Source organism: Drosophila nasuta, chromosome 3, assembly GCF_023558535.2.
Source record: "Drosophila nasuta strain 15112-1781.00 chromosome 3, ASM2355853v1, whole genome shotgun sequence".
NCBI lineage: Eukaryota > Metazoa > Arthropoda > Insecta > Diptera > Drosophilidae > Drosophila > Drosophila nasuta.
The window spans coordinates 49,701,398-49,714,536 of record NC_083457.1 but is presented as its reverse complement, the minus strand read 5'-3'; the positions used below and the strand labels follow the sequence as shown (position 1 = coordinate 49,714,536).

General features: G+C 40.5%; 2 protein-coding genes across 2 annotated transcripts; both read right to left on the bottom strand.

The window, feature by feature from the left end:
* Positions 1–7,074: 7,074 nt before the first annotated feature.
* Positions 7,075–10,329, bottom strand: LOC132788288 (leucine-rich repeat-containing protein 15). The gene is made up of 6 exons (XM_060795620.1): positions 9,665–10,329; positions 9,298–9,608; positions 8,867–9,015; positions 8,550–8,809; positions 8,215–8,497; positions 7,075–8,151 (listed from the first exon to the last, which is right to left on the bottom strand). Exons 1-6 carry the CDS (start codon positions 10,327–10,329, stop codon positions 8,068–8,070), a joined length of 1,752 nt encoding a protein of 583 aa, XP_060651603.1. The 3' UTR covers positions 7,075–8,067.
* Positions 10,330–11,781: 1,452 nt separating this feature from the next.
* On the bottom strand, positions 11,782–13,058 carry LOC132791876 (uncharacterized oxidoreductase YjmC). The gene has a single exon (XM_060800986.1). It carries the CDS (start codon positions 13,056–13,058, stop codon positions 11,850–11,852), a length of 1,209 nt encoding a protein of 402 aa, XP_060656969.1. The 3' UTR covers positions 11,782–11,849.
* Positions 13,059–13,139: the final 81 nt, after the last annotated feature.

Genomic DNA, 13,139 nt, shown 5'->3' with positions numbered 1-13,139 from the left:
TATGGCTTTCCACTGACTCTGGCTTTCCACTGAGGTTTCCACAGGGGTTTATTGTTTGTTTAATTACACAAATAACTGAGCAGATTATTATGGTTAAACACGAAACTGTAATTGTAATTGTCATGGCCAGTCACAGCAATTGCTGTGACAATTGTCCACTAAAAACTGCTCAGAATGCGTAGTAAGTGAGAAGTGGTGACTAAAAAGATACCACGTGAAATAAAGAATTGGAAAATTCCAAATAAAAAAACCAAAAATAAATGAAAAGAAAAGCATTATCATCGATGGTAATAACAAGTAACAGAAAGAAACTATTTTTTTCTTTTTTATTTTTTAACATATATTACACTATACAACAAAATGAATGAATGAACACATTTATGAAATATTTTTTATTTACTTTTATTTATTAAAATTGTTAGAAATTGCCTAAAAAAAATCATTGATTTATCTTAAATAAAACACAGTTATGAAATGTTTTTTATTTATTTTACAGTTCACATATAAAAATGCGTTTTCAATAAATACAAATTTGTTAGATATTAAAAAGAAATCAAATGGTTTATTTTAAGCAAATCAAACACAGTAATGAACAGATTTTTTTTATATATTTTACAATTTCCATAAAATAGGAAATTTCAATAAATATAAATTTGTTAGGAATTGCAAATAAATCTTTGATTTATTTCAAGCAAATCAAACACATTGTTTCATTGGTCCGCAGGGTATCGTTTAATGATGTGAAGCTCAGACTAAGTTAAGCTCTGCAGACAGCGCGTGTAATTGAAAAGAATTAACTGGTTTTACCACGAAGAAGTCCCCATTTATCCATTTATCATTATATATAATATATATTCAATTTCAATCAAATTCGAGTCGAGTTAACCTAACACATTGTCTACCTACAGCATTGTGTTTTCATTTTCCCACACATACAGACAGAATATATTTCTCTCTTGCGTGTGTGTTGTGCGTGTGTGTGTTTGGTTTGGTTGTTGTTTCGGGCTTACCACAACAAACACTTGAATTGAGAGACAACAACAAATTTGTGGGCGGCTGTTGAAAATTAGTTAGCCAAGGCAATACGAATATAATTTGGCATGGCGCCTGCGGCGCGTCAAAGCCTTTGATGGCTTCCGTTGTAAATTACACTAATACAGCACGTAAACAAGTTCACACAAATCCCCTTTTAAAGCACAGCAAACATACTGAAACGATCGAGAAGCGGTTGCAAAATTGAAAAACAGGAAAAAACACCCAAACGAGACGAAACGAAACGACAAGAAGTTAAAGGAAAAACTGCATGCTGAGCGCAATTATGCTGGACAAACATTTGCCAGGGCAACGAAACGATGATGCCACAGCCCAGAGTGCCGCAGCAACTCCACTTCACTTCGGTCTCGCCACTCTCCAGTTGCCACACCTCACGTCTCACGCTGGCACTTAGCATGCACCTTGGCACACGCATAAACACACACACAAAACCAAGAAGAAAGCTGCTGTCGAGTGTGCTCGACTGGGAGATACCTGCCACCTATTGTGAATGCAAAATAGTGCGGTATTATTGTTAAAATATAAAATAATATACCATAAAAATACCAAAATATACCGAGGGACGTATTTGGTATATCGATGAAATACTTACTATGTCGAAATATACCAAAGAGTTGCAGAATATACCAGATTGTCAGCCAACGCAGCTAAGACCCGATTACAGTAGGCGTAATTTTCTATATAGAAATATTTCTATATATAACTTTTACAATTTTCATCGAACCATTGAGACTCTCAGCAATCATAAATGCTATAATAGTTATTGTCAATACGAAAATTTGCACCTCTAACTTCAAAATTTCAGTTGTTATTCCATATTTTTCGTTTTGCGGAGGCGGAATTGGGCGTGGCAAAAATTTTAAACATATATGATCTGCGTGCAAACATAAGAAGTGTTGTCAGAAAAAATTATATATCTTTCTCCTATAGTCAGGCGGCCATTGTTATATTGTTTCGGCTGTTGATGCTGATCCAGAGTGTATATACTTCCTCCGTTTGTCTGTTACACACATTTCCTTGAGGCATTATAATGCCCTTCTACCCTATAGATATCAGGTATAAGCACAACCACACACACACACACAAACAACTCAGCTCGACTACTTTTAGTGTACTCCAGTGCCTGCTTTGCCAAACACAGACTTCTCAGCTGCAAGAGAGTGAGCCTCCATGCCAGTCTCTAGCTACGGCCAGCTAGGGCGTGGAACGTGTTATAACAATAGGGTGTCATGGCGCCTATCTCCCCCTCTCTCTTGCTCTCCCCTTTTCCTATCGAGCGACTAACACTAACGAGCAGTAAAACAAGTTTAAGATTTGCCGGCACACACAAATAAAAACACAGCCAAAGCCGACGCTATCGCCATCTCCCCTCTTTCCTTTCCCTTCCCTTCCCTTTCCTTCCCTTCCATTCCTTTCGTTTCCATGTCGTGTCTGCCCCGAACGCTGCCGGCGGATGCCGGAACGGATGTTGGGATCAGCGCGCAATAACATAACCAAGGCACGTAGCACAAACACGGTACATTATATTGTATAAGCAGACTTCATTACGGTATTTAAACAGAATATCCACAATTTCTGACATGTCGAATGCGCCAAATGCCACAGCCACAGCGACAAACGCACAATGGCACAAAATCCTTTCTATTTACTTTGTGATTGTTTGTGAAAATTGTATGTAAAAGCATTAACTAGCGTTATACTATGATTTCAATACACATTTTATAGGTTTAAAGCAAAGCTTTTTCATAATACACATTTTGAAAAACAAAATGGCGCATTTGTTAAAACAATTCAGCGCGAATCCTAAAAGTATGCAATGACTTTTTTAAGCTTACAAAGGGGAAAAAGTGTCAAGCCTGACAAACAAAGGAATTTGTTTCTAAATAAATAAATAATTAATATAATTGAAATAGTGCATATGACATACCTTTAATAAAAATAGTTTTCTTTCTGTATTTAATATGTATTTTACTAGACAACTTATCAATTAATATTTGGATTATTTGAATCAAAAAATCTAAGCGAAGTCATTTCCATAGTTCCATAGAATCACCAAACTATTCATATGAAAATCACAAAGTTTTTAATGCAGCTAAGTTTCAAATTGCAGCTGAACAAATGAAAAACATGGAATATTTAACTTTTTTACCCCATTTTGACTTTACTAAATCACATACTCGTATTGATGCGTTTATAATGCAGTTCTAATAAACATTTTTGTGTTTTAAGTCCTTGATTTATTTTTTTCCATGATTTCGAATACCTTTTTTGATGCCAAGTCTACTACCACAATCACATCATTGGCAACAACAAAAATTTCCCATTTCCACAATTCAAATATATAACGCTAATGTAAAAATAATAACTAATAGTCTTAGCTACGATAAAATTTCAAATTTAATCCTACTGCTGTCTCTGATTTTTAAGGCTCTTTTTATAAATTCAAACATTTTCAAATTAAATAACTACAGTACACTGAAAAAAGACTAAGTTAAAAAATGAAGAACATTCGTCTTAAAAATTGTGTTCATAAATAAAATCCTTAAAACTAAGAACGTTAGTAAGATAAAAAAATGCCAAATTACAAAAAAAAGTAAAAATTCAAGATTTAAGTTACCAAATTCTATTGTCCATCAATGGCAACATAATAAATAAGAATTACAAAAAAAAAAATTAAATATAATATAACATTATTTTGATTTTATAATAAGTTTGTTTTTAACTATACTTTTATTCTTTTTATTATGGGTAATATTAAATGTTCTTGAAATCAATATGTGTTTTTTAACATTCAGACTTTCATCTTCTTGATGCGCTTTTGAGATCAAAATTCTTAGTACTAAGACCAAAGTCTCAATTTTAATACTTCTTTTTGCGCGTAGAGACTGTTAATGTGAAAATAATGATTAATTTAAGTAGTTAAATGATCGTTTCAACTTGCAACTTTTAAACAATAAACGTTTCTGCATGCTCACTTCGAATATACAATCGAATTTAACGCGAAATGTTTCTGTACATTTCTTTGAGAAGAGTTTTAATAATTGGCGCATTTAAGTTGAAAACTTAATTTACAACCGCAAGTTGCCAAAGATCCCCATTGTGGCATGGAGGCGTGCCAAACCACACACTCACACACACACACAAAGAGACATAAACTCACTCACACATACCCACATCAGAAGTCAAATTGTGAGCAGTGAAGCGACTCGAACTATACATCAGAGTGTTGTAGAGAAGAAGAAAGGTCTGGGTAAAAATGCATCACGTAACCCGAGCGAAGGATTCGGCGACGCCGTTTGCCAATATGATTAGACCCAGGGTCTGTCTCTCTGTCCGTCTGTCTGTCTGTCTGACAAAACTTTGTCGCCTCAGTCGAAAGCGCAGATGTAGCTAGAGCAGAAGGTGACAAGAAATCAGTGCCATATGCAGCCGCAGAGCAAAACTAAAATGGGGCAATAAAAATTTGTCGCCAGGCCAATAAATGTAACTCGGCGCGGACAGGGGATAAAAACCGCTGCAGACACTGGAAGCCGTCACGAAGTTACTGAGAAAAAAGGCAAGCAGAAGGGACTGCAAGCGGGGGCGTCGTCGTGAAGCCAAAACATTTTCATTGCGGCATTTAAAGCGATGGAATAAAAAAAAAAAAGAGAACTAAAAAACTGGAAAAAAAAAACTGCAAAAACTTGCCGCAAAAAAGTGGCTCGGGCGCTCAGGTTGCGCGGCAAACAGATTTCAAGTAATAAAAAATTGAAATTAAAAGTTCCACTTGTGGCAGACAGCCTCCAACCACCCCTCCCTCTTCCCCCTCCCACCTTGTTAAAGCCATGGCCAGGCGCAAAAATGAAGCCGGCGACACAGTTTTCACACGAAATAGGTCGTAAAAATTATGAGCGGCCAGCATGAAAGCCACAAACGTTGGCAGCTTCAAGAGACCCCCTTCCCTCCTTCCCCCCTACCCGTCTCCCACTCGAACAATAGCTTACCTCTGAGAGAGTGAGTACTAGGGTTACCGAGCTGGAAAGTGCGCTTTAGCAATTTTTTTTCGCCAGCCATAAATCGATTTCAATCGACAAATTTTTAAGTAGATTGAAGCGCATATCATAATAAAAATAGCAAGAATACACATAAAAGCAATGACTTTATCATAGCTGCATAAACGCATAATTCCACATCACCTTGGCAACCCTGTTCTCAGAAGATTAACGCTGTCCAGTTTTGTTGGTTTTGCCATTGTGAACGACGTCGACGACGATGACGACGACGTCTCAATGCTCAATAAGGTCAATGGGCAGGCAGAGTTTTTCATTTATGTAGATTTAGATTTTTACAATTTTTCCCATTTTTGCAATTTTCGCTTTCATTCGCTCGCGAGTTTTTTATTTTTCATTTACATTTGCCATCAGCATCATTTGCATTTTCATTTCGCTGTAGTGCAAATCAAACAAATTGCAAACAAAATTTTTAATTGTTTCGCTTCCTGTGTCAACCGAGCGTGTATTGGTGTGTGTGTGACTGTGTGTGTGTGTGTGGTCTAATCAGAATTACTGTGCACACACATTCAGCATATTTCACACATCGTAGTCGAGGCTGCTGCCTCATAAGAATAATGTGCGACACGTTCAAGCATAAACCGAATTAAGTATACGCCACGTTTGCCAGCCAGTCAGCCAGACACACGCTCCCCACTCCACACACACACTCCTCGATTGGCCTAAGCCTGGCCTTTAGAGTTTGCCTCTTGGCAGTTTCGGGAGTTGAGAGTTGCGAATGGACACATTGCCACATAGCCGCAGAACTGCAGGGAAAGGGACACGCGGCAAACACTCGCATTTTTATGCGTTGTGGCAGTCAAACACCCACACACACACATATATATACATGTATGTGTGTACGTGCAGCGAGTGGCAAAAAGTTTTGTGGCAAAAAAAAAAAAGAAAAAAAGGGCAACGCCAGGCGACGACATCTAAGTGAATTTGCCTTAGTCAAATTTTGTGTGGCCGGCTCACGAGTCGTGTCGAGTTGTTGCCTTAGGTCAGGCACACGGCCAAAAAAAACGTACAAAAAAAAAACGGAGTCAGCAGACAGGAGCGAGCACAGCTGCTCCTTCGAGAGAGAGCTGCATGAAATTTACATTAATTTTGGCAACCGCTTCGCTGCTGTTGCACACAATAAAAACCAAATTATTTCAAATTTTCAAATAAATCACGAATTTTGACCAACATTCGACAACAGCAACAAATCAAACTTTACTCACCAAATAATAAAAAACCGACGCTTACACGACAACAAACTCCAAGCACGACGTGTCCTCCAAATGTTTGCCGAGTTCAGTGTGTCAAGAGCTTCGGCAGCCGAGCGTCAAATGCAGAGCGCATTTGCTGACTAAAGCGCGCGCTTGAGCAGAAATGAGTTTCCCTTAAAAAAAGCTCAAGAGCAAATGAGTTGAAAGTGAACGAGTGCAACTCAAGCGATGAGTGAAAACTGCCAAGCCACTCAAACTGGCGCCATTTTGCCTTGCAGCGGTCAGTTAATGAAGCTGGGTTCGCAACCCGACTAAGCAAGTGCAGCGCAGCTTTTCACCACAGCAGCAGCAGCAGCGTTGAAAGCTTTTGCATGGCAGCGTAGGCTTTGCTTAAATGACGCTCAAAATGTTTACTTAGCTGCCGAAGCAAGCGGATTTGCAACTTTAGGGAATTTACATACATTAGGCTGTATGATGGGGAGGGGGGGCAGTCAGTGTTTTGTTAGCCTCGAGGATTGTGTGGAATGCCGACACAAGCACACACACACACACAGCAGCTCACGATAGGCAGGCGGCAATTCAAATCCTTTTACTTCCGCTTTAAGCTAATGCAAAATTGAAGAGGACGAGACGAAGACAACAACGCTGAAGAGGCAGAGACAGATGCGGCTGATAGCAGACTTTCACACCCCTCACACCCCGCCACCCTAAAAAAAATCCAAACGCGTGCGTAGCGTATAAAAAAAAAAAGAGAATATGATTACATATTGTATATTTTTTTGCAAGCGTGGAGTGAGCAGTTCAAGGAGCGGCGTGTAGGGTGCTTAAAATCGGCTGAGGCAAAAAGGGTTGACAGTTTATTGGGGGAGACACTTAAAGGCAATCAGCACTGTTCCACACACACACACACACACACAGCCCCCTTGGGCGATCCAAGAAGCCCCAGACAGCAGAGACAGTGACACAAACAACAATGGCGGCATTCAATTTTTTTAATATTTGCCTTGCAAATTTTGTATAAAATGCATTTGTTGTCTGCATGCGAGCTCCCACTATATACTATATGCTGTTGTAGTTCCCTTTCTTTTCGCTTCATCTCAACCCATCGCTTTTCCTGCCCGTTTCACACAGGAAGGGATAGGCGATAGACGGTAGTCGAAGAGTCGGAGAGTCGGCGACTATCGCGGCGACAGGCGAAACGAGAAACAGGAAAGACAGCAGCCGGCACCGACCGAAAGTGAAGTGAATGTGAGTGGGAGTGGGAGAGGAACGGAGTGAAGTGGAAAGGGGAAGAGAGAGAGAGAGCGAAGTGAATGTGGGCAATGTCAACACATGGAAATTGCAAGGACAACGGCAAAAACTAGCAAGCAGTGCACTGACACAATGAGAAGCAAGGGGGGCGGTGGCAGGAAATATGGGAGAAGGGGAAGCGTACCTAGCGACGGAAGCAATAAATTGGTTAGGTAAAAAGCTGGTGTCCTAGACGCGCAGACACATGGCTAAAAACCGAAGCACGCGAGACATGTCCGTAATTTGTGTGCATTGCCAAACAGCGGACTGGGGAGGGACGATAGAGGGCGCCAGTTTCCTTTGAAGAGCTATTTGTTCATTCGGCGACAATATTAATACAAAATGGCCGCACAGCTAGCGTGCGCGCGAGCGAGCGAGATAGAGATAGACAACAATTATGCACATTGGCAATTTTTAAATAGCGACTTTCCAACAGTAAATTATTTATGACTCTAACCTGAGGGGGAGTTTTTGGTCTTACTTTAATCGACGTGTACCTTCTTAATGGCCACACTGGTGATTTCGGCCTCCTTAAGCTCCTCATCGGTGGTGGCGTTATAGATATGCTTCAAGTACAAATTGAAATAGTCGGTATAGTTCATCGGTGTGGATATGCGATGTTTGCGCACCGGTAACCGCGGCGACAACGACAACATGCTCGCCCACTGTCCGTCACACAGATCATCGTACCGCAACAGTCCGACCTCATGGCCACCAAGGTCACCGGGTCCTCGACACATCGGCTGCTGACCGTCCCACAGCTTCACCACGAATTCGCGAATCCAGCGCGCCAAATACAATGCTCGGCAATCACAATGCCAGGGATTCTTGTCCAGCTTCACGGCCACCAACTTGTCCAGGCCATGGAGTGCCCCGTGTGGCAGATACATCAGCTTGTTGGAGTCAATGCGACTAGAGGAGAGTTAGGTCATTCGATGGTTTATTGGTAATCGGTTGCACTCACAGTTTCTCCAGTTGGGTGAGCGGTGCAAATGCCCTCGAGTCAAAGTGCTTCAGTATGTTGTTGTTGAGCATAAGGATTTTAAGGTTAGTCAGTCCCTGAAAGTCGTTGGCCTCCAGTGTGGTCAGGTTGTTCGAGAAGAAGGTCAAGCGGGTGAGTGCGCTCACATGCAGGAACAGATCAGACGGAATGCTCGACATTGAGTTCTGGCCGAGAAACAATTCATTGAGGTTCTTGAGCTCAACAAACGCCTGACCATGAATCTGCATAGAGGAAAACTTGTTTTACCCGTGAAGGAATTTTCCACTGCAGTCGCTTACATGACTTATGCGATTCATAGTGAGATCTAGCGTGACTAAATTAGCCAAGTTGTTGAATATGGTGCCTGATATTGAAGTGATGCGATTGTTGTGCAGCATAAGCACCTGAAGACTCTTCAATCCCTCGAAGAAGTCATCCTCGATCTTGGCTGAGAAAGAAAGTTTAAAAAAATATGTTGTAGGAACGTTTTAAAAACAATTATATAATAAGAACTGTTTCAATTAAAAATAATATTTTCCAAAAAATATAATTTAAATATCAAGCGAAAATAATTAAAAAGAATTTTAGTTCTATGTAATAAAAGACAAATTTAAAAAATTCATAAATTTCCAACTCATCCTGAAGGTTATTTTGGGATTTGAGTTTTTAAAAGTCTTTTATTTTCATTGCATTAATGTTATATACTGTCATGCTTAGTCAGTTCACTTACCTATTTGATTCCAACCAAAGTCCAAGGACTTCAGCTTTGTCTGATATCGCATGCTGCCTGAGATGAGTTCCTCGATCTTGTTCCGCGACATGTCAAGTTCCTCGAGCATCATCTGATCCCTGAGCAGATTCGGTGGAAAGGTGGCAATTTGATTATCGCACAAATTGATGACAGTCAAACGCTGGGCATGATAGAAAACCGATTCGGGCAGCAGAGCTATAGCATTCTTGCCCAGATCAAGCAAATTGAGATTGCGCAGCTTCCAGAAAGTACGTGCATCAATGTCCTCCAAATGATTATTCTGAATTCGACTAAAAATGAGAGAAATTAAAGTTAAGAAAGTAAAACTTAAATAATCGCTTCCTACAGCTGCAGCAGACTGTCCAAATCTTGAAACAGATCAAAGGGTAAAAAGTCCAGCACATTGTTTGAAATATCGAGTTGCTTTAGCAGCGTTAATCCTCGAAACGTATCCTTGTGCAGTGTGGAGAGTGAATTGCGGGATAAATCAATCGAAACCATATTCATGGGAATCACTTGTGTAACTGGCACCGCCTTCAAATTCGTATTCCAGCAGGCGAAACTCTTTGTATCCGGATTGCAGCGACACACACCCGAAGTGCAATGATTCCACTCCAATTCGCTGCCACTGGCCAAATGCCAAATTGGTTGCTCCACCGATCTCAGACGACTTTCGATCTGTCGCACTCGCTTATCGAACTCGGCAAGATTGAACATAGAAGACATGTCGCCAGTTTTTGTCTCTCCATTGCTGCTCGGCTTGCGTGGCTTTGGTTGCTCCGTCGTTGTCCCATTAGGCAACGCCTTGATGAGCAGCAGCAGCTGGGAAATAATCCTCAGAGATTCACAGGCTGTCAGGGTGCAGTTCCTTGTGCCCGAAGAGAGCAATGGCATCAGATATCGCTGACGAAACTCATCCAGTGTCTGTTGTGCATCCTTCGTCTGCTGTGCCTGCACTCCAAAGCAGATTCCGGTGATCAAGAGCAGCCAAACTGCAGTTGCCTTGTCCATTTCAGCAAAGCAAATAAAGCACCTCTCAATTCACTTGGTAGTATTTATAGACAGTGCCTTAAGCGTTGCCTAATTCGCATAATTCATCACAAAATTTGCATCTTTAGTTTTCCAGCAATTACCTTAACTAGTTCACAGCATGGCCGGAAAAACTGCAGCCCACTTTTCATGCATTTCGTTTGCTTAAAATTATAAAATTGTTCCCTATAGCAATTAATTCATTTAAAACCTCTACACAGTTAATTTTAACATTACCTACTCATTAGCTTACAATTTCGATCTGAACAATTTGTATAGAGCGCTTATTATTCTAGATCATTTTAGTTTATTTATATTTTTAGGCAATTGTTCTTTAGTTAATTTAGGTCATTTTATTTGAGCATTTAGAATTATGAATAATTTCTTTACAATCTCGAGCTATTTAATTTTTACAGAGTATGCACAAGTCGTTCAAGTCGAACTGTGCAACATACATTTTAAGATCGGAAAACGAAAGTCTGTGTGCTGCATGTTTGAAGGTCTAGTCTATTGCTCGAGACTTAGCACAACTTTTGTCTCTGCAGGGAATCCATTTAATTTGTCACATAAATTGAACTCGTCATTTGCCTGACATTGATTCATGTGGCAGTTGTTGAACTTTAGTTAGCTTTACGAGAATATAAATGGAGAAAGTTTATTTTAAATTTTAACTAACAAAACTAAATGTTTATTTTTCCATAATTAATCTATAATAATTGTAGTCAATTTAATGTTCTGAAGCACATATGTAGAATTGTAAATAATATATAAACAGCAAAATGTTCAATTTGAAAACTATTTCAATTTACACTATATTTCTATTAATTATCATTTATAACTAAGCACATTATGTGAAATTAAAGAAAATAAAGTAGGTCTTAATACAAAAGAAAATTATATTACTCAAATTATTTCGATTGAAAACTATCTTATTTTCAACAATTTCACATGATGATTGATGGATAATTTATGTATTATTAGCTTTTATTTAATGTAAACATACAAATAAATAATAATTAAAACACATAAATAGCTATTAACGTGTTTGTACGTTGATAGAAAACTATTCGCTAAATCTTGTAATCTTCTATAGATACCAAACATTTCTTAGTAGATATGCCACATTATATTTTTATAGCTGTTTAAAGCTGTTCACGAAATATTTGTCTATAGCATATCCTTTCAATACTGGTAACACCAGAAATTTCAAAAATATCGTGGCGCCATCTCTTGCAAACTTTTCCTATTTCCTGTTATTCAACAAGTGCACCCAGTAAATCCTGAAGACAACAACCCTCCCCAGTTTAAAACATCCCTTTTCAAATGTGTACCCACTACAAAACGAACCCAGTTTATCACTAAACCTCAACAGATGACGCTAAAAAAATCAACAAACTGCACCCAGTATAGTCCAAAAAAAAAGATGACGCTGCAAGGACATATATTTAATTTGCGGCAAATTCAGTGGAGCGACATCTTTGCAAAATAAAAAGTGCCGTCATCTAGTGGAGACAAGAACTGTGTCGTTCGCAGGAAGTGAAGGCGAGCTGCATGGGCTTCACACAGAGCATATTGGCGATGAGCTTGCACTTGGCCAGCAGAAGATTCGGATAGGGCAGCGCACCAAGATCATCCACGTAGTCCATGTGCTGCTTCTCCAAATCGCCAGGCACCTTAACAGGATTCGCCTCATCCCTTGGACTGCTGTTGCGAATACGTCGATTAAAGTCATCGAGACGTTCCTTAAAATTGGGCACAAAGAAGCACGGATCAAGGACGAGCATAACGAGTCCCAGATTCGGACTCCGTCCCTGGCAAGGTGCACACCAGCGTGGAATGCGCGTGGCATAGTCGGCACCCGACATGACGCCACACAACACATCAATCATTGCCGCCAAGCTGAAACCCTTGTTGCCACCAATCGGATAGAGTTGCTGGGCGGACAAAGCCAGATTGGGAAAGGTCGTGGGCATGCCATTGACATCCGATGCCCAGCCCCTAGGTATTTGCTCCTGGTTCATGAATGCCCACTCGATGGCACCAATGTCCCGCACAGTGGTGCTCATGTCCATCATAAGGTGCGACCAGTTGCCGGTGGCACCAAAGGCCAAGCAATTGGCACCAAGGCTCGACGATCGACAACCCGGTTGCATCATCATTGGCGCCGCATTCGACATCACCAAACCGATAAAGCCCTTGGCTACGGCACGGAATGCATACCACGCTGCCATGCCAATGTGATGCGATTGCTTGGCCACCACGAAACCAATGCCCGTCTGGCGTGCCTTCTCCACAGCCAGATCCATGCAATAGTTGGCCACAAAGACGCCCATGGCTCGATTGCCATCCACATGCGCTGTGGTCAATGTGTTGTGTATGAGTTTAGGCTCCGCCTTGATGTCCACATAACCATTCTGTATATCACTCAGGTACATATCCAAGCGATTAATGCCCGATCCGTGGACTCCTCTGTAATCGGCCGCCAGCAGCAAATCGGTGATGCAACGCTGCTTCTCCATGGACATTCCCACGCGAGAAAAGCACTCCTGGACAAAACGTCGCGCCTCCCTGACCAGCACCAACGACGTGCTCGCCATATCCTCGGCAAACTGCTGCGGAATGCGATAGGTAATCCCACGCATTTGTCTCCAAGATGAACACTGCGAGGCGGACAGTAATTGTCGCTGTCCCAATCTTTTTCTTAAAGCCATGCTTTCAATTCAACTTGAAATCGTTTTTTGGGGTTGTTAAATGTGATTATATATTTAAAAAAAAAAGTAAATTATAGAGAC